At 40.9% G+C, this 19,692-nt stretch overlaps 1 protein-coding gene across 2 annotated transcripts in view; it reads right to left on the bottom strand.

Annotated features, from left to right (window-relative positions):
• The window catches only part of LOC125122642 (ubiquinol-cytochrome-c reductase complex assembly factor 1), a 115,007-nt gene that overhangs the window by 56,137 nt on the left and 39,178 nt on the right, over window positions 1-19,692 (bottom strand). For both annotated transcript variants that reach the window (XM_047771234.1, XM_047771235.1), the window contains exons 5-6: window positions 18,468-18,540; window positions 9,524-9,581 (exon numbers count right to left, since the gene is read on the bottom strand). In XM_047771234.1, the coding sequence (XP_047627190.1) occupies window positions 9,524-9,581; window positions 18,468-18,540 (131 nt within the window). The remainder of the gene's footprint in view (window positions 1-9,523; window positions 9,582-18,467; window positions 18,541-19,692) is intronic.

Raw genomic sequence — 19,692 nt, 5'->3', positions numbered from 1 at the left:
GTCAACTGTAATAGAAAAAAACAAAAAATCTTACAAAAAATAAATATATTTTTAAAATTCTCTGGGTAGTTAGAGACAGAAAAGTCATCTTGTTGTGAAGAGCTTTTGCGTTTGTCCTCTTCAAGGAAAAAGCTTAGCTGAAGGCTGGGGCTCCCATCTTAAGACAGTCAGCTGCCTTCACACCAAAAGTGAAGGTCAATTCTTAAGGCAGCTAACCTTGAAGCCTACATGTTCTGTCCACCCCTTTCTTTGTTTAGTAACTGTTTTGAATAGATAACACATGCACGTGGTAAAAAAAAAATAAAAAACAAACCTAAGCCTCCTTCCTATCCACATCCCCCAACCACCAGATTCTTCTAAGGTAACCACAGTTAGTAGTATCCTAGGAATCCCTCCCCATGTAATCTATACACACACAAGCTTATGCACCATGAACTCTTTTTACATCAATAGCAGCTTCCCTTTTCTCCCCATTTTTCATGGTAGCATTCTACACACACTTTTCTTATACTGAAAAAGCAATCCGCTACAGAAGGATAGAGGTGGAGAAATCTCAACTCTAACTCTGTGTTTCATCCACAGATACTACAGTCACCCCAGCGAAACCTTTTTTAGGATAATAGAATTCTAGTAATTTATTTAGCAATTATTTGGATAACATCTGATCTAGGCTGAATTCAGCTTATCTGGCAATTTTTCCTATTTTAGTATGACTAAGAAATAGGAAGAAACCCAAAAAAAAAAAAAAAGAGTCCTTTAACAGCAAAAATGGATAAGTTCTATAATTAACAGCTAACACAACTATGTGCCAAGCACTGTGCTAAGTCATTCAGATGCATTATTTAATTTACTCCTTATAACAACTATACACTTTATACTGGTGTTCTTACTGTCCCCACTTTATAGTTGAGAAGACTGAGTCTTAAAGAAGTTAACTTGCCCAGAGTTAAAAAGCTTATTAAGTGTCAAAACTGAGATCTGAACCCTGATAATCTGATCCCAGAGTTATACTGTTTTTCTACCTCTATAATGACTAGAAAAAAAACCTTCCAGAATCCATTTACTCTGTTTTTCATTTAATCCTCACAAGGGCAACAGCTAAGTTTCAAAACTAGCATCTTATTAGAAATAAGATATCAGAAGGGAAAGGAATGGCTAACCTGAGTCCTCCAACAGCAACAGCAAATAGTTACTGCTGGCAACCTAAAAGGAAAGAACCTAAAAATGTACTTAAACACAAAAAAAAGCAGTTCCACAGGAAGGGTATAGCTACCCAGTGCAACTAAAATAAGACAGCCTGGCGAATTACAGCTAAGAGTTATCAGAACCTCCTGAATGATCCAGAAAAGGTTAAAATATATTGGAAGGTGAAAAAAAAAAATGAGTGAAACAAGTTCAAAATGGTAAACGAGAATAAAAAAAAATGTGATGGTCCTGGTACCTACTACAAAATAAAGCTAACACTTGTCACAGACTCTGACCATACTTGAGTCATTAAGTAAACTTCTGCAATTGAGAATACTAGGTTTTATAAATAAAAGAACAGGACAGCTCTACTTCAGTTTACATCATGAATACATTCCTCATAATAAATTATTAAATTAAATGTTGAAAGGTCAAATTACATTTTGCTACTGAATAAACTTCATAATTTCAGAGCTCTGTTCTGTGGGGGGACAGGAAGTGGGGAGGGGAGACTTCCATGCTAAAATATAATAAAAACTACCCTTAAGAATGCAAAATAAACTTTAAAAAGAGAATATTCCTTTCAAACCTAAAACTGCTCTAAAAAATAAAGTCTATTTTTAAAAAAATTTTAAGAGACAATCTATAATTTAAAGATTCTTGTGTTAAATAATTTAATCACTCATTAGAAGTAAAAGTACCTACTCTGAGTATAGACTTAATCTATGCATAAACTATTCTCTGTTTAAGAGCAACTCCAATTGCCCCTCCTGAGGTTGATGATGTTCTTAAACCCACAATTTATTATTGAGGTGTTAAGCTTCACAGTACTATCCATGTCTCTCAGTGATTCCAGTGTCTCATAAATAATACGGATCTCTTTTACATATAAGGAAAGCAAATAACCCAGTTAGTAAAGGAAAGGAAAACAGAAGGCCCTAGTCTGATGGCTCCCTAATATCTCTAAAGGCAAGCAGAGACAAGGGAAAAGGGAAAAAAGACTTGCTCCCTAGGAGTCTCAAAATAAAAAAGGGCTAAGATGAAAATGCTGTCTTGCGGCAAACAGTAATGAGGATTACTATCATTTATTATGTCCTCTAAGACTTGTCACTGTAAATATATCTGCATTCATTTACCTGTCAATGTACATAACTATCCATCTAGTGTAACTGTCCCCATTTCACAGGAAAGAAAACTGACACTCTGAGAAGGTCAGGTAACTTAAGGTTGAAGAAGAGAAGAGAGGAGCTGGAATGAGGCCAGGCTTCCCACTCTGTCCCCCAAACCAAGGTTCTCCTTGTATCACTGTTGACTGTTTCTCCCATTCTGGGCACCACAGCTCCCAAAGCCTCTTGGTTCTAGCTCAGACAAGGAGGAACACTGCCTGCAGAGTGCAAGAGAAGGAGAGTTTCCTAGCCACGCTTTCCTCCTCTCTACCTAAATCTGGGAGGGAAGAATTCTTGTTATTTCTAACGCTGACCTCCTGCCATGAACTGGCAGCAACCAGCATCCTGTCTCGCTTGCTCTGTTTGGGCCTTCCAACAATGCCAGTTGTGTGTTGGCTTGTTTCTCCCTCAAGGTAGTTTATAAGCTGCTCAGAGAGAATATGATTATGAATTCACTGAAAACCAGTGGGCACTCAGGCAGGTTTGTCACTCTGGCTGCTATGAAGGAATTCCAAAGGGACTTTCACGTAGCTTGTTTCCCTTACTCCACCACCAGCTGAGGCCAAGAAAGCAGAGCCTACATGGCCACACTCAAGTTTCAGCAGTGTGCTAATGAATGAGTTTATTTATTTGTGAGCTGGCATGCTGGCCCTTTCCTGGGGCTGTGTACATGGCCATCTCCACCTGGTTTCCTAAACTCCCTCCCCATGAAGCCTAACCTTTATGTGGGGAGCATGGGGGCCACAGGACAGTCTGTGGGCAAACAGACAAGTGGGGCGAGGCACTTCCTGAAGCCCTCTCACCTGACAGTGAGCCTCCTCCAAGAGCTACACCTGGCCTGCGGCCTGCCTGTCAGATCCACTATAAAGAACAAGCTCCTGGGTAGCAGGTACTAGTGCTCTTAGGTTATGCAATGTCAGTAAAACGATGCTGCAGAGGCCTTTGGTTTGGGCAAAAAGCTAACAGTGTGGGTGTTTAAACAGAGCAAATCTGGCTGGGGAAGGTAGAGAGAGGATGTGCACATGGCCAGGGCTCACCATATATAGCAGGTCTGGAGCTGCTGGAATCCGGCATGAACTCGAAAGCCCTACAGCTACATCAAAACTGCTGTGGCGGTTTTAAAGAGCCCTCTTGCAAAAGGCTGGGAGTGTCTGCCAGGGCAGTTCTCTGGCTGGACTGAAACTGGAACCAGTCTGTTGTCCAAAAGACAACCCTTGCACCTCCACACTTTACCTCCTTCTCTTCTTTCCCAGCGGCTTCTTCCCTTAGTCTTATAAAAAACGCCCCAGTGTTCCCCCATCTTAAAATAAAAAACAAATAACAAAATGCTTCCTCCCTCCATCCTGTTTCTCCCTGTAACGATCATCCTCTCATCTTTCCTTCTCACTTGGGACGTCTTAAAAAGTAGTTTACAATTATTCTTCCTCTCCTATTAACTCCCCAAGACCCCATGTCCTCTGGTTCTGGACCCCAGAGGGCCAATGCAACTGCTTTCCTTGACCATCTCCAGGCTGCCCCCTCTTCCCTGTGCTCCCATAAGATCTGTCTGTCTGTTTATCAAACAAAGCACTTATCACCCTGTGTTATGTTCAGAAGGTTTACTTGGTGCCTCCACACTTTCATATAGTTGGTGGTCAGTGCTATGCAGTTCAAATTCAGGTCAAGAGACTCCCATCCCATGAAGGGGAAATGCAGGAAGGAAGCAAAGTGTCGCAGATGGAGCAGTTCACACAGTCAGATTTGGATTTGGGTCTCGGATCCTCCATTGCTGATAAAGAGGCCTGTGACAAATCCTTTAAAATTACCAAAATCATCTCTCCATTTATAAAACGAGGGAGCTGGACTAGAACTGCAGCTTTTAAACTGTGCTCTGAGTTTCCGGGAAGCTACATGAGGGTCTCTTACCAGTGGGCATGTTGGGAGACCTGAAATGAGCAAGGTAGCCCCACCTCTCCAATCCAAATAGCAATCCTTTTATCTATTCATACATTGTGGCTGAGCATAAAATCTCATTTTTTAAAAGGGCTCTGCTGGTAAAAAGATTGAAAACCATGAGGTCTCTCTGCCTGTAATGCCTTTTAATGCCTTTTTTTTTTTTTTAGCTGCCCCCATGGCATGCGGAAGTTCCCAGGCCAGGGACTGAACCAGTGCCACAGCAGTGACAATGCTGAATCCTTAACCCTCTAGCCCACCAGGAAACTCCCTGTGATGCTTTTCATCCACTCTTTGACTTGTTAACTTCTACTAGCCATTCAGGTGTCAGTTTAAATGTCACCTCTTCAGTGAAACCCTCCCTGAATGACTACCCCCCAACTAAATTATGTATGCCTCTTTTCCCACAGAGCCCTATCACTTACTCTTCTAGCACCTACCCCAATTGTATTTTATCAATGATTTGTTTAATGTCTCTCTCCCATACTCTGAGCCCTATGAGGGAGGGAACAAATGTGCTGCATAGAGTAAGTTCAATTAGAAAATCAAAGCTACAATTTTATGGATTTATATTCAAGAATAAGCAGGTTCTTAACTAAGTAATAAATAGTATTAACTAATATTAAACATCATTAGCATTAATCAATAATTATGTAATTAGTTACTTGGTAGTTTTAGTTACCAATGAGGAAGGAACTTAATATGAGTTAGCTAGACCCATACTTAAATTTCCTTTCCACCATGTACTAATTCTGTGGGCAAGCTCTTTGACTTTTCTAAATCTCTGATCCCTCATATGTACGTGGAAATAAAGCAGTTTTTTGGTTTTTGTTTTTTAGGGCTGCACCTCCATCATATAAAGGTTCTCCCCAGCTAGGGGTCAAATCAGAGCTGCAACTGCCAGCCTACACCACAGACACAGGAAAATGGGATCCAAGCTGCATCTGCAAACTACACCACAGCTCACAGCAATGCTAGATCCTTAACCCACTGAGCAAGGCCAGGGATTGAACCTGTGTCCTCATGGATACCAGTCAGATTTGTTTCTGCTGAGCCACTACAGTAACTCCGGAAATAAAGTAGTTATGAGAATGTGTGAGACAACATATGTAAACAAAGTTGTAAAGGACCTAGTAGTTATTATAATTTATGATATATCTGACTTTAAAATAATTTTTAAAAATATAAACTGCATTTTCCTCTCCACTCTACCTCCATCTTAGGCACATTCTTTTTTTTTTTTTTTTTGGCCTTTTTATTGCCACACCCATAGCATATGAGGTATCCCAGGCTAGTGGTCAAATCCGAGCTCCAGCTGCCAGCCTACACCATAGCCAGAGCAACACGGGATCCGAGCCGTGTCTGCAACCTACACGGGATCCGAGCCGTGTCTGCAATGCCGGATCCTTAACACACTGAGCAAGGCCAGGAATCAAATCCATGTCCTCACGGATACTAGTTGGGTTCGTTACTGCTGAGCCACAATGGGAACTCTGTCATAGGCATATTTGAATTTTACTTGTTTCACTCCATTTTCTAAAATTAATTTCTGCATCTATAAAAAACTAGTGTTCCATGACAAATTTTAAAACGGAGGTCCCTACAAATCTATGAATACTTAGAACACCAACATAAATTCCACCTCTATATAGCTTACTAGCCAGGGAACTTAAGTAAGTAAACTTACTTAAGGAAACTTAGTAGAAGCACAGCTTTGGTACTCTCATCTGACCAACAGGCAGTGGCCAGGATCCTTCCAATTGCCACAGGAGCCGAGTCAGATCTGAGGCCATATTATTTAATCAACATTTAATCAATGTAAACTAGAGTAAGACATGGGACTGAAGGGAAGAAATATATTTTCCAAAAGGATAATAAAAATAATTCTTGCTCTCAATAAATTCACCATCCACAAGAAGACTGATACATATACAGCAAAATATAAAAATGTTGTGTGATGAGTGCTAAAACAGAGGTGTCCAAAACATTAAAGGAACACAGAAGAACTAAGTCTGCCTTCAGAGGGAAGGGAAGGTGTCAAAGAAGAAATGAGACCTGAGTAGGATACTGAATGAAAACAGATGCAGATACTGAATGAAAAACAGGAGTTTGTCAGGTAGAGAGGAAGGAGAGGGCTTTCTAGGCAGCTTTTCTGAAATTTCTATTACACTGTTTAATCTTTTCTTGCAGGGAAGGGCATGATGGTGGTAGTGTACTCAGAACAGCATCAGATGAGAGAAGTAAAGGGCGCATATTTGGTGGGATATGAATGCCATACTAGGAAACATACTTTATCCTGAGAATAATGGAGAATATTAAAGAGACACAGAGAGAGAGAGAAAGAGAGAGGGAAGGAGAGAGAGAGAGAAAGTGTGTGTGTGTGTGTGTGTGTGTGTATGTGTGTATTAATCCAATTTGTTTTAAGAAGACTGGCATAGGAAGAGGCAAGCTGGAGGCCAAACACCTCAGCTGCCATAGTGATTACTAATCTTGTTTAGCAAAGACAAAGGACACACAATCACAGCAGCTGTAAGCTCACAAGACTACATGATAAGGGCGTTCTAGGAACTGGAGGGGTCCCAGTCCTAAATCCCAATACACACATACACACAAAAACTTGGGAACTAGAAAAAGCAGACAGGATAAGGGAAACATCAACACCTCCTCCAGGGACTAACAGGATATGAGAAATCCTGTCCCTATTCTAACAGCCAACAGGGAGTCATCACCTTTGGGAACCCAAACAAGCTTTCTGGAAAGTCCACTGCCAGGGTGTGTTAGTTTTTGCAATTTTCTTTCTTTTCTTTTTTTCTTTCTCTCTTTCTTTCTTTTTTTGAGGTGGAGCATTCTTTCTATTTTTAAGATTGCTTTCAAAGCCTTCCCACCTCTCCCTCACACTACCACCCACAGTAGCTATTTCAACCCTACACATTTCTAGCAAGATCACTGAGCCCTGTAACACTGGATTTGCCTATTCCTCAGTTACCCTCCTAGAGTGTCAGTCTAAGAGAATAGGATTAGGAGAACACAGCTTTTCTGCTGACTTGGGGTGGTTCCATTATTCCCCCATCTCCTAGAAGAGAGTTTCCCCAATTTTTCTTGGAAGATGACAGCACAACTGGACACTAAACTACCTTTCTGGTGATCCTTTCCACTCCATTCCTCCACAAACCTGCCCTGGACACCTCAGACAACTTGGCTGCCCCAAATTCTCCATGTTCCTGTACAGGTTCTATGTGTTGTTCCTAATATTCCCTCAACCTAAAACGCCCTCCTTTTCTCCATCAGAAATTGTACTCACCCTTCATGGTGCATCTCAAATGTCACCTCTACCAGAGAGCAACTCTACCCAATACTACACTCATCCACTAAATGTGGATTTAGTCACACCTCCTTGTCATCCCATAGCATCTGCTTGAACCTTGGGCATAGCACTTCTGTTACTGTCATCCACTACAGGCAACTATACTGTGCTTGTTTTCTACTAGACTGTTTCCTGAAGGGCCACGCCACATCATATACTTCTCTTCAGTACTCCCCAGTCCTTAACATAAAGTAGATCCTCAATCAGAGTTTGCTGATTCAAGCTGAAAAGCCACCGATTCATCCCACCAAATCCTGCAGATCATGAAAACCAAGGAGGAAGGACAGACGGGAGACTGAGCGTCAACTGAAAGCAGACAGCCCCCCTTGTCCCACTTCACTGGTGGTGGTACCCTTCAACCTCAGCAAAGAAGGCTCAGGAGGCACCTTTGGAAATGGTGGCTAACTTGAAAGAACTACAAGGAATTTCAAGGTTCTCCCAGCTGCCATTAGTCAGGTATTGACCTTGGGATGTGGTCACAAGGATTATATTCTTTATTTTGCCATCCACTCCCTCTAACACTCTGATACCTCTGGCTAGTGGGCAATAAAGAGTCTTTCATACAAGCTCTGAATATTATCTTTGAGCTCCTCTGGGAACAGCCTAGCCTCCTTCAACCCTCCCACCTTTCCAGTGAGTAATTCCACAGTGCCACCTCTGCAATCCTCTCCTCCTAAAAAAGCAGTTTTCCAATCAGTACATCCAGCTTCCTCCTCCCTGAACCTTTTCCTAACCTTCGCCATTCAGACAGACGGAAGCTTGACTAAAAGAAGGCACTTTTCAAAGAACAGGTAGCACTAGCAACGGTGTTGATAGTTGCCTTTCTCTATGATCCTGCAGGCACTGCTTATTCAGATTTATTATAGAATTTAGCCATTCCAATTTATAACCATTAAACACATCTTATCTCCCTCACCAGACTGTGAGCTTCTCGACAGAGTTTACTGACTGCCCAGGACACAGTGTACACTCAATAAACTACCGGCTTGACTTAAAAATAACACAAAATAACTGCCACCGTAGGCCTCTGAGCCAATCTCACTGACTATGTGAGTTCAGAAGAAATACTTCAGAGGTGATCAAAACCAAAAAGTCTTTATATAGTAGTCAGCCCTGTGATGCAAAGCTCAGCTGAAGGCAGTCTCAAACAAGGAGTCTTTTGACAGGGCAACCATTCCCCACGTTCCTCAGATGCTATGGTCAAAGTAGTAAACTTAGTTCTCCAGAATTTACTTTCCCAAGATCTGGCAGTTCAATAAATACATTCCCCAGCCCCCACTTCAACGTCTCTCCTATATCCTTCTGACCTTTAATACTGTGTAACATTAGATGAAAAATTGATTTTTTTTGGCTACTTAATTTCCAGCTGAAGAAAAAATATACTGTTTAAGGTGTTAGATATTTTTACATGCAACAAACCTGGCATGAATCTAACCTGTATGCACATTTTAGAGGTACAGACGTAAATGTCAGTGCTATAATTTGTTATAGGTTTCTGATGACCAGCAATGAAAATGACCACGGATGCTCACAATTCAAACCACTTTTACGTAAATGTGAACTTTCCTAAAACAGCCAAGGGAGAGAACTTTCCACCCAAGCTCACAGGGTCTCTTAGAGATACTGATAGCATTGTTCACTGGGTTAGGTGTTCTTTGAGAAAACCCTACAAATATTAGTTTCTTTCTGGGACTATGCTTTGACCTTTAATAAAAATGTGCTACAAGACACCAGTTATTAAAATGAAAGGAACAGTTTTTAATGCCTGAACAACTGCCATTTCATATAATCAGCCCTGCTGAAGGCTATACCTTAACAAGTCAGCAGTGTTTTAAAAAATATATATTTGGTGACTTCACTTAAATTGCTCACTTACCAGACGTGAAGCAGAGTTATAAGAAACCATGAATTGAATGTATCAGGCATCTGACACCCTAGAAAATAACAATAAAGTATAAATATGTGAGGGTTTAGAAGAAGAATACGGACTATACTTGAAATATTGGTAGGAATTTGTTCAACTAAAATACATGGCAGTCACAATGCTCTCTGCTTATGCTATCATAGAGAGGGCCAGTGGAACCACAAGGCAAACCCATTGGTTGAATAAAGTCAGACAACCAGCCTTCTAGTTCTAGCCCTGTTATCACGTTGCTGTGTGGCCTTGGGCAAAGCCCTTCTCTTCTCTGAGCCTCCGTTTTCTCACTTTGTACAATGTGGCCTGAATGATCTCTGTGATTCAACATCCACGTGATTCAATGTGATTTTTCCCTTCTCAGTCTCAAATTCTTTTGGAAAGACACCAGAAAAGGCAGACACCACCTTGCCTACCCCACTTAAATACAGGCTTTTTTTCACTTGAGCCCTGCTGATCAATCTAAGTTCTTCTAGTTTCCTTTTCCTGTTTCCTTTCTTTAAGGTGACCCAATGTGCTACAAACATGCGTATGCTAAATGATACAACCAAACTAAATGATCAGGAGAAAGAAGCAGAACTCTAGGGAGCTGCAGTTCAATAAGGAAGCAGATCATATCTAACGAAAGACCCTTCATCACCCCCAGAAATGACAAAACCAGGTAGGGCTTCTCCTTGGTCTAAGAGACTGAAATTGGGTCCATGCTTAGACATTCAAACCTCTCAGTTCTCAGATCTCTAAGAAATGCCTCTGGCTAGATGAGGGGTCCCCCACCCCAATGAATAAGCCCTCCTTATTACATGACAGAGGGAAAAGCCAGAGCAAGAGGATAGAGAAAAAAGAGAATCAGTGGGAAACTTGGGCCCTTGGAGTAGAATCTGTCCTTTAAAGCAATGACTCAAGAAAGAAATTAGAAATTTTTGTTTTATCTTTCAGCAAACAATGAAGTATACAATGTATGAAATGATAAAAAATAGGGGCCACTAAGAGGGAAAACCCAGGGCAGAACCCCTGTGAGGTATACTGGCAACGCCAACAATAAGACAGAGCTAAAATTCATTGCGGGCCCATTATGTTCCAGACATTATAATAGGTACTTCACATGCATGAGCTCAATGAATCCTCCCAACATTCCTATGAGATGGGTATTGATATTATCCCCCATTTGACAGGGAGAAACTGACTTGGAGAGGTCATGACAACTGCCCAAGGTCACACAGCTATGAAATAAGATATCTGGGATCAAATTCAGATCGGCTTGATTCCGTACACTGTGATGGAATCTCAAACTGCCTCTCTAATACTAGTATCAGAAACTAATATTTGCTAAGGCCCATACTTCCCATCAGGTCCACTGTTAGTCATGTCAATCCATTATCTCAATTAATCCTTACTTTAACCCTGAAGGAAGACATTACAATCCTCATTTTAGAGATAAGGCTCAAAAAGGCTAAGTAGCTTGTCGGCAGCCACAATATTAAAAAGCCAGTGGCTGGACTGGGGTTTAAGTCCAAGTCTGTCACAAAGTGACACCAAAATATTCTAGTGAGCTTATTGGGAGGTACCCAGCAGCTGTCAAGTGGACTTCCTCTTGGATCCCAGCAGGAGGGAGGTGAAGGCTGGCCTGGCCAGCCATTCAGCTATTAAGACACATGCCATCTGAGAATGGGCCAACCACCCTCCACCTAGAACAAGAATAGCCATGAGAAACTCTCAAGCCCGGATCTGAAGTTGGGTCTTTTTTGGATGCTAGAACAAAACATTAAAAAGAAAAGTTTTCTTGGAAGTCTGTCTTTCAATCTGGAAAATGAAATTTGGCTGCTTCTAAAGGACAATCTGTTCAATTGCTACCTCTACATCAAAGCTTCTCAGCAGCCTCCAGGAGCCTTTCCAATTTTCTCAAAGAGGGAATCAGTTCTTGGGCTGGAAAGCACAGACAGACAGGCCAGCAACTGGACTTGGGTCATAATTTTCCCTCTGGGGGTCAGCTCAGGGCTGAGGATGGGAAGAGAGCTGGCATATGACTGACTCCCTATACCCACCAGGGTCAGAACAGAAACCCATGAGGTAAGGCCCTAAAAAACAAAACCACTGAATGTCTGACTGCAAGCAACTCAACAACACAGCCAATTCTTTAGCTTAATGTAATGTATTTAAACACTTCAAAGTTAAAAACTGCTGTAAGGGTCTTGCCATGATCACACTCATGCTCCAATATACACTCAGTGCATTATTTTCTGAAGCTAGGCGTTTTTTTCCTCAACACTAAATTGGATAAAATTAAATAATTCATTACTGTTATGGGGCAGCAGTATTAACATAGTTGTTTATTTAATATAGACTCTGGGGTCAGACATCCTGATTCAAATCTTAACTCTACCTTCTACTTAATATGTAACTCTGGGTAAAGTTACTTTACCTCTCAGTGCCTCAGTTTTCCTCTCTTTATAAACGGGAGAATAAGAGAATTTACCTCACAAGGTTTTGTGAAGATTAAATGAGATAAGGCCTATAGAATGTTTAGCAAAGTAGTTGGTATTTAATAGGTACTTAATCAATATTCACTATTGTTGTTTTTTGGTGAATTATTTAAACACTAGGGTTTAAATTATTTGTGAAAAAACTCACCATTTAAAACTGTATCAATAAAATGACGAACCTCAATCTCGTTTTTCGTTCAAGTTTTAAAAAATACCTTTATCATAAATTTTCACAAAGATGACACATTCGATAGCTAAGTATTAGTAGCTAAAAAAGAGAAATGTAGAATCTCAATCTTAAAATTTATCTATTAAGGAGCCTCCTCTCCAAGATATGATCTCTTAAGGGCTAAAAACAAAGCAGTTTACAGACAACAGTGTGGAATGAAATATAATTTATAGATTGGCTAGCCACCTCTGCCCAAAGGCTCTTATAACAGGACTAATCTCCAAAGGACGAGTTGGCAAACACTGTGTGCTCACAGAGGGTACACTCATTTACGCCATAATGACATCATCAGGACATGTTGGAAACAGCAGTGGGCTGCTAAGATATCTCATTAGTCAGAATCCCCAATATCTAGATCTCTGGATCAAGAGCTCTGAATGCTTTGGCTCTGAGATGACAGAGAATCTATAACTTTGGAATTTTATGAAGGCTTGTCCAAGAGGCTGATAGGCATATTATTTACTGAGTAAAGAACTCAATCTTCATGAAATATCATTGGCCTCACTTTTGTTGGAAGAGTAAGAATGACACTGACCAGCCACCTGAGGCTCTCTATCCTTTTAAAAAGTTACTGAATTCTCAGGACTATAAATGTTAAACTCTAAAATACCTAAAATCCAAGGGAGCAACAGCTATTTTAAAGACGTAATCTTGGGAGTTCCTGCTGTGGTGCAACGGGACTGGTGGTATCTTGGGACACAGGTTCGATCCCCAGCCCTGAGCAGTGGGTTAAGGATATGGAGTTGCCACAGTTGTGGCTTAGGTTGCAATTATGGCTCAGATCTGATCCCTGGCCTGGGAGCTCCATATGCCACGGGGCAGCCAAAAAGAAAAAGAAAAAAAAAAGATGTTAATTTTATTTCGCTCCTAGGTTTTTGCAACAATAACAAGAAAAAAAGATGTAATCTTGGGAAGCAATACAAATACATTCCCCAAACCTGTCTTGGCCTTTAGAATCCAAGATGCAAGTCAGGCTCATTATTTTATAGATATTCTTTATCTGCCTCTAAATGGTACTTTTCAGCTTTGCTCCCTCTTTTATTCACTAGCCAGTTTGGAACCACTCTGGTTTGATTCTGACATTTAACCTTGCCACAAAGACAAAGATGGACCACAATGGAGCATAATACAAATGAACATGTTATAGTCTAAAAAGCAAATCTCAAAGTGAGTCTTAGAAAACCTGAAGTAAGGGAGTTCCCACCGTGGCTAAGCAGAAACGAATCCAACTAGTATCCATGAGGACTCGGGTTTGATCTCTGGCCTCGCTTAGTGGGTCGGGGATCTGGCATTGCAGCAAGCTGCAGTATAGGCAGCAGAGGCAGCTGGGATTCCGAGTTGCTATGGTTGTGGTACAGGCCAATAGCTATAGCTCCAATTCGACACCTAACCTAGGAACTTCCATATGCTGTGGGTTTGGCCCTAAAAAGCAAAAAAAAAGGAAGAAAACCTCAGAGTTCCTGTTGTGGCTCAGTGGTTAATGAATCCAACTAGGAACCATGAGGTTGCAGGTTCCATCCCTGGCCTTGCTCAGTGGGTTAAGGATCCAGCGTTGCCGTGAGCTGTGGTGTAGGTTGCAGACGTGGCTCAGATCCCACATTGCTGTGGCTTTGGCGTAGGCCGATGGCTACAGCTCCAATTCGACCCCTAGCCTGGGAACTTCCATATGCCGCGGAAGCAGCCCCAGAAAAGGCGAAGACAAAAAAAAAGAAAACCTCAAGTAAGACTGCTGTCACTAAAAATGTTCTACCTCCCCCAGATAACTACATCAAAGGGCAAAGATAGGACAAAGCTCACTGAGTTGTACACACTTTTTTTTTTTTTTTGTCTTTTTGCTTTCTTGGGCAGCTCCCGCGGCATATGGAGGTTCCCAGGCTAGGGGTCCAATCGGAGCTGTAGCCACTGGCCTACGCCAGAGCCAGAGCAACTCGGGATCCAAGCCTCGTCTGCAACCTATACCACAGCTCACAGCAACGCCGGATCGTTAACCCACTGAGCAAGGCCAGGGAGTGAACCCGAAACCTCATGGTTCCTAGTCGGATTTGTTAACCACTGCGAAAAGACGGAAACTCCCCTTTTTTTTTTTTTTTGTACACTTTTTAAATATAAACATCGGGTAGCAATACTAATAGAACATCTCATAGAGAGAGATTTCATTTAAAATTATAAAATACAAGGAGTTTCCATTGTGGCTTAGCAGTAACAAACCCGACTAGTATTCATGAGGACATGGGTTTGATCCCTGACCTTGCTCAGTGGATTAAGAATCTGGCATTGCCATGAGCTGTGGTGTAGGTCGCAGACGCAGCTCAGATCCCACACTGCTATGGCTGTGGTGTAGGCCGGCAGCTGCAGCTCAGATTTGACACCTCGCCTACAAACTTCCATATGCTGTGGGGGTGGCCCTAAAAAGAACAAAATAAAAAAACTTAAAAAAATAAAATTTTTTTTTGGGTCTTTTTGCCTTTTCTAGGGCTGCTCCTGAGGCATATGGAGGTTTTAATCGGAGGTCTAATTGGAGCTGTGGCCACTGGGCTACACCAGAGCCACGCGTCTGCGACCTACACCACAGTTCATGGCAACGCCAGATTCTTAACCCACTGAGCAAGGCCAGGGATGGAACCCGCAACCTCATGGTTCCTAGTCGGATTCGTTAACCACTGAGCCACAACGGGAACTCCTAAAAAATAAAATTATAAAATAAAAAAATATTAAGATGAGTTATGATTTCTGTTTGCAGTTACATTCAATCACAGGCAGTACATCAGAGTAGAAAAATTCCTGGACTTTAAGCCAGATGACACTGGATCAATGCTTGACTAAGGAACTTTGGGCAAGTTACTTTTAGCCTCATTAAGTTTGAATTGTTTCCGAAAACAAAACAAAAATGAAAATAAGAATATATACCCTTCCTATATCACAGATTTTTTAACTCCTAAATGAGACAAATGTTAAAGTATACCATGTAAATGTGAATTATTAAAACAAATTTTAATAAACTTTTATTTTTATAAAGTTTACAACAGATTATAAATTGAAAAATGATATATTAACATAAATATGTAATAATTGTCTAATTATTCAATACTATAATATTAACTCAAGAATCTTTAATAAGAGGATTGGTTAAAGATAGCTAGTAAACATCCTTTCAAAATAATTATAATAAAAAACAGAAAATAATTATAATAAATTTATGAGTTATTTAATATTAAATAGATGTCTAGGATGAGGTTTTAAAAAGATATGATGAAAAATACCTAAGCACATGGATTCAAGAAACCATTTTAAAAAATTCAGCTACTGGAGTCCCTGTGGTGGCACAGGGGAAACGAATCTGACTAGGAACCATGAGGTTGCGGGTTTGATCCCTGGCCTCCCTCAGTGGGTTACGGATCTGGCGCTGCCATGAACTGTGGTGTAGGTCGCAGATGTGGCTCAGATCTGGCGTTGCTGTGGCTGTGGCGTAGGCTGGAGGCTATAGCTCCAATTAGACCGCTAGCCTGGGAACCTAGGGCTGTAGGTGCGGCCCTAAAAAGGACAAAAGACCAAAAAAAAAAAAAATTCAGCTACTAATATTAATAGTTTCTTCATCAGGTACAGAGAGAACACTTTCTCCTTTTAGGGTGATTTCTCCTAAAATAAGAAATTGTTAGAGATTAAAAAGAAGCAGATGGGAGTTCCTATTGTGGCTCAGCACTAAAGAACCCAACCAGTATCCACGAAGATGTGGGTTTGATCCCTGGCCTCACTCAATGGGCTAAGGATCCAGCGCTGCTGTGAACTGTGGTGCAGGTTGCAGACGAGGCTCGGATCCTGCCATTGCTGTGGCTGTGGTGTAGGCTGGCAGTTGTAGCTCTGATTCAACCCTTAGCCTAGGAACTTTCATATGCTGCACATGCGGCCCTAAAAAGGAGAAAAAGAAAAAAAGGAAACGTTTTCTTTCCACACGATGAATAAAAAATGAAAGATAGATACTAAATTAGGATTATAACTCAGCATAGTATTTTCAATTTAAAATACTGATCTGCTGAAATAGTAAAATCAACAAAACAACTTGTATTGGGTTTTTTTTTAATAAATTTTATTGGAGTGTAGTTGACTTAGAGCATTTGGTTTTAAAAAACAAAATAATTATTAAATAATCAAAACTGTATCTTATTCTTCATTGTTGTTAACATAAAATATATAATTATTTGATATCCATGAAAAATATCATGTATATATAGTTAAGTGTTTGTTGTTTTGAGAATAATGACTATTAACACAGATGAGCACAGCACACATTTCCTTTCAAAATCTGTGGAACTAGAAACAACTTAAGCTTTCCCAATGACTATAAGTTATCTGTTTTAACTGACTGTTTATAACTACAACAGTTTATGCCATCAAAATGAATATTGTATTGATACAGACAACTGCTAGTGATGATCTAAACCAGTAAAACACTTTCAGAAAGGAATTTATCAATGAGATATAAATAATAAAATTATATGTGACTTCTGGTGCAATAGACCTTTAACAGAATAAAAATCATGACATATATTCCAAGATTAACTGAAACAATTTCTTCTTTTTTTTTTTTTGTCTTTTTAGGGGCATGGCATATGGAAGTTCCCAGGCTAGGAGGCAAATCAGAGATATAGCTGCCGGCCATAGCCACGGTAACTCGGGATCCAAGCCACATCTGCAACCTATACCACAGCTCACAGCAATGCTGGATCCTTAACCCACTGAGCAAGGCCAGGGATTGAACCAGAGTCCTCATGGATACTAGCCAAGTTCATTACTGCTGAGCCATGATGGAAACTCCAGAAACAGTTATAAACTAGAAATAAAAGAGGAATGATTGGCCAGAAGCTCATGTAAAAATTCCACAGCTGTGGCTGTGGTGTAGGCTGGCATCTGCAGCTCCAATGAGACCCCTAGCCTGGGAACCTCCATATGCTGAGGGTGTGGCCCTAAAAAGCAAAAAAAAAAATTCTAGGTAAGGAATTCCCACTGTGGCTCAGCATGTTACAAATCCAACTAGTATCCATGAGGACGCGGGTTCAATCCATGACCTCGTTCAGTGGGCTCAGGATGTGGCGTTGCCTTGAGCTGTGGTGTAGGTCATAGATGAGGCCCAGATCCCAAGTTTCTGTGGCTCTGGCATAGCCCGGCACCTGCAGCTCCAATTTCACCCCTAGCCTGGGAACTTACATATGCTGCAGGTGCTGCAGAAGTAAAACAGCATATGTTTACTATATGAGTACACTTATGTACAAAGACGTATGCCTGATGAGGGGGATGATAATGCCAAAGCACTGAACAATTTTTAGGTTTTTTTTTTTTTTCAAACTTGTTAAAATGTCTTATTTGAAGGGTCATTTTGGCTTTTGTTTATTCAAAGAGAAAAATAAGCAGCTTTTCTTATATATTCTGTACAGGAAAAACTGTTTTAGCAGTACTTTAAAAAAAAACTATCCTACCAAGACACATAAAAATGAAAAGTAGAAATTCATGTTCCTTTTCAAAACTATCAAAAACAGGAGTCCCCATCGTGGCTCAGTGGTTAAGGAATCCGACTAGGAACCATGAGGTTTCGGGTTCGATCCCTGGCCTCGCTCAATGGGTTAAGGATCTGACGTTGCCATGAGCTGTGGTGTAGGCCACAGATGTGGCTTGGATCTGGCGTTGCTGTGGCTGTGGTGTAGGCCTGGCGGCTACAGCTCCGATTAGACCCCTAGCCTGGGAACCTCCATGTGCCATAGGTGCAGCCCTAGAAAAGACAAAAAGACAAAAAAAAAAAAAGAAAAAAAAGAAAGAAAAGGGAGTTCCCATCGTGGCGCAGTGGTTAACGAATCCGACTAGGAACCATGAGGTTGCGGGTTCAGTCCCTGCCCTTGCTCAGTGGGTTAACGATCCGGCGTTGCCGTGAGCTGTGGTGTAGGTTGCAGACGCGGCTTGGATCCCGAGTTACTGTGGCTCTGGCGTAGGCCGGTGGCTACAGCTCCGATTCAACCCCTAGCCTGGGAACCTCCATATGCCGTGGAAGCGGCCCAAGAAATAGCAACAACAACAACAACAACAAAAAAGACAAAAAGAGAAAAAATAAAAGAAAGAAAGAAAGAAAGAAAGAAAGAAAGAAAGAAAGAAAGAAAGAAAGAAAGAAAGAAAGAAAGAAAAAAGAAAAATATCAAAAACAGTAACTTACTTAGAAAGAATTCCTCAAAGTCAGTTTTCTCCACACAGCTAGTGTACATGCGCAGGGCCGCAATCTTAATCTTCTAGACAAAGAGAATAAAACCAAACTCAAGACATGACCAAGTGAGTATTCTAGTGCATTAAATGCAGGTCACGAACTCTTATATTTTTTCAAATAGAAGGAGGGGTCCAAGCCCATCTCTAGGCAAATTTAATAGCTAAACCAACACAGATATTTCTTTCTTTTCTTTTTCTCTCTTTTTTTTACATTTATTTTTTAAATTTTTTGGGCCACACCCACAGCATGTGGAAGTTCCCAGGCCAGGGATCAAAGCCAAGTCACAGCAGTGACAATGCTGAATCCTTAACCACTAAGCCATCAAGGAACACCAATATTTCTTTATTTTCTTAAAGCTAGCCATTCACGGACTTAATATTACCATCAAAACATCGACAACATTTAGATGAAATCTCTTCTTTAATTCAACCCACTGTACCACATTTGAGCCTCAAACCACCACTCAGAATGATCCACATTAATTCTTTTTTTTGGCCATACTCACAGCATGCAGAGGTTCCCAGGCCAGGGATCAAACCTGCAGCACAGCAGTGACCTGAGCCACAGCAGTTACAACACCGGATCCCCACCCACTAAGCCACTGGGAAACTCCACATGTTAATTCTTTATAATCTGAAACCCTTTATATTAAAAAATTACTTATCCTCCTGACCAAAATCAAACGAACAAAATAAACCCCTCAATCCTTCCATCTTTCCTCAAAAGCACTAATATCTGTTCTGTAAATCTTCATGTGTGTGTGTGTGTGTGAGAAGGGAGGGGGCCATTTTTTCCTATATTTTCCCTTTGATTAATAGAATACTACATTTATAAATAATAGTTTCTAATGAATGTAAAATATAGTAAAAGGATCAACCTTTTGCTAGTCACTGAAACACTAAGTGTTCTCTTAGAATCTTGATCTAAGTGGTGGTTTTAATTTATTCACTGAGCCGTATACTTAAGATTTGTATATTTTAGAAGTTCCCGTTGTGGCACAGTGGTTAACGAATCTGACTAGGAACCATGAGGTTGCGGGTTCAATCCCTGGCCTTGCTCAGTGGGTTAAGGATCCAGCGTTGCTGTGAGCTGTGGTGTAGGTTGCAGACGCTCCTTTGGATCTGGTGTTGCTGTGGCTGTGGCATAGGCTGGCGGCTACAGCTCCAATTAGACCCCT

Source organism: Phacochoerus africanus, chromosome 3 (genome assembly GCF_016906955.1).
Source record: "Phacochoerus africanus isolate WHEZ1 chromosome 3, ROS_Pafr_v1, whole genome shotgun sequence".
In the NCBI taxonomy this organism is placed as follows: domain Eukaryota; kingdom Metazoa; phylum Chordata; class Mammalia; order Artiodactyla; family Suidae; genus Phacochoerus; species Phacochoerus africanus.
The sequence above is the reverse complement of the archived record's forward strand: the minus strand, read 5'-3'. Positions and strand labels throughout refer to the sequence as shown.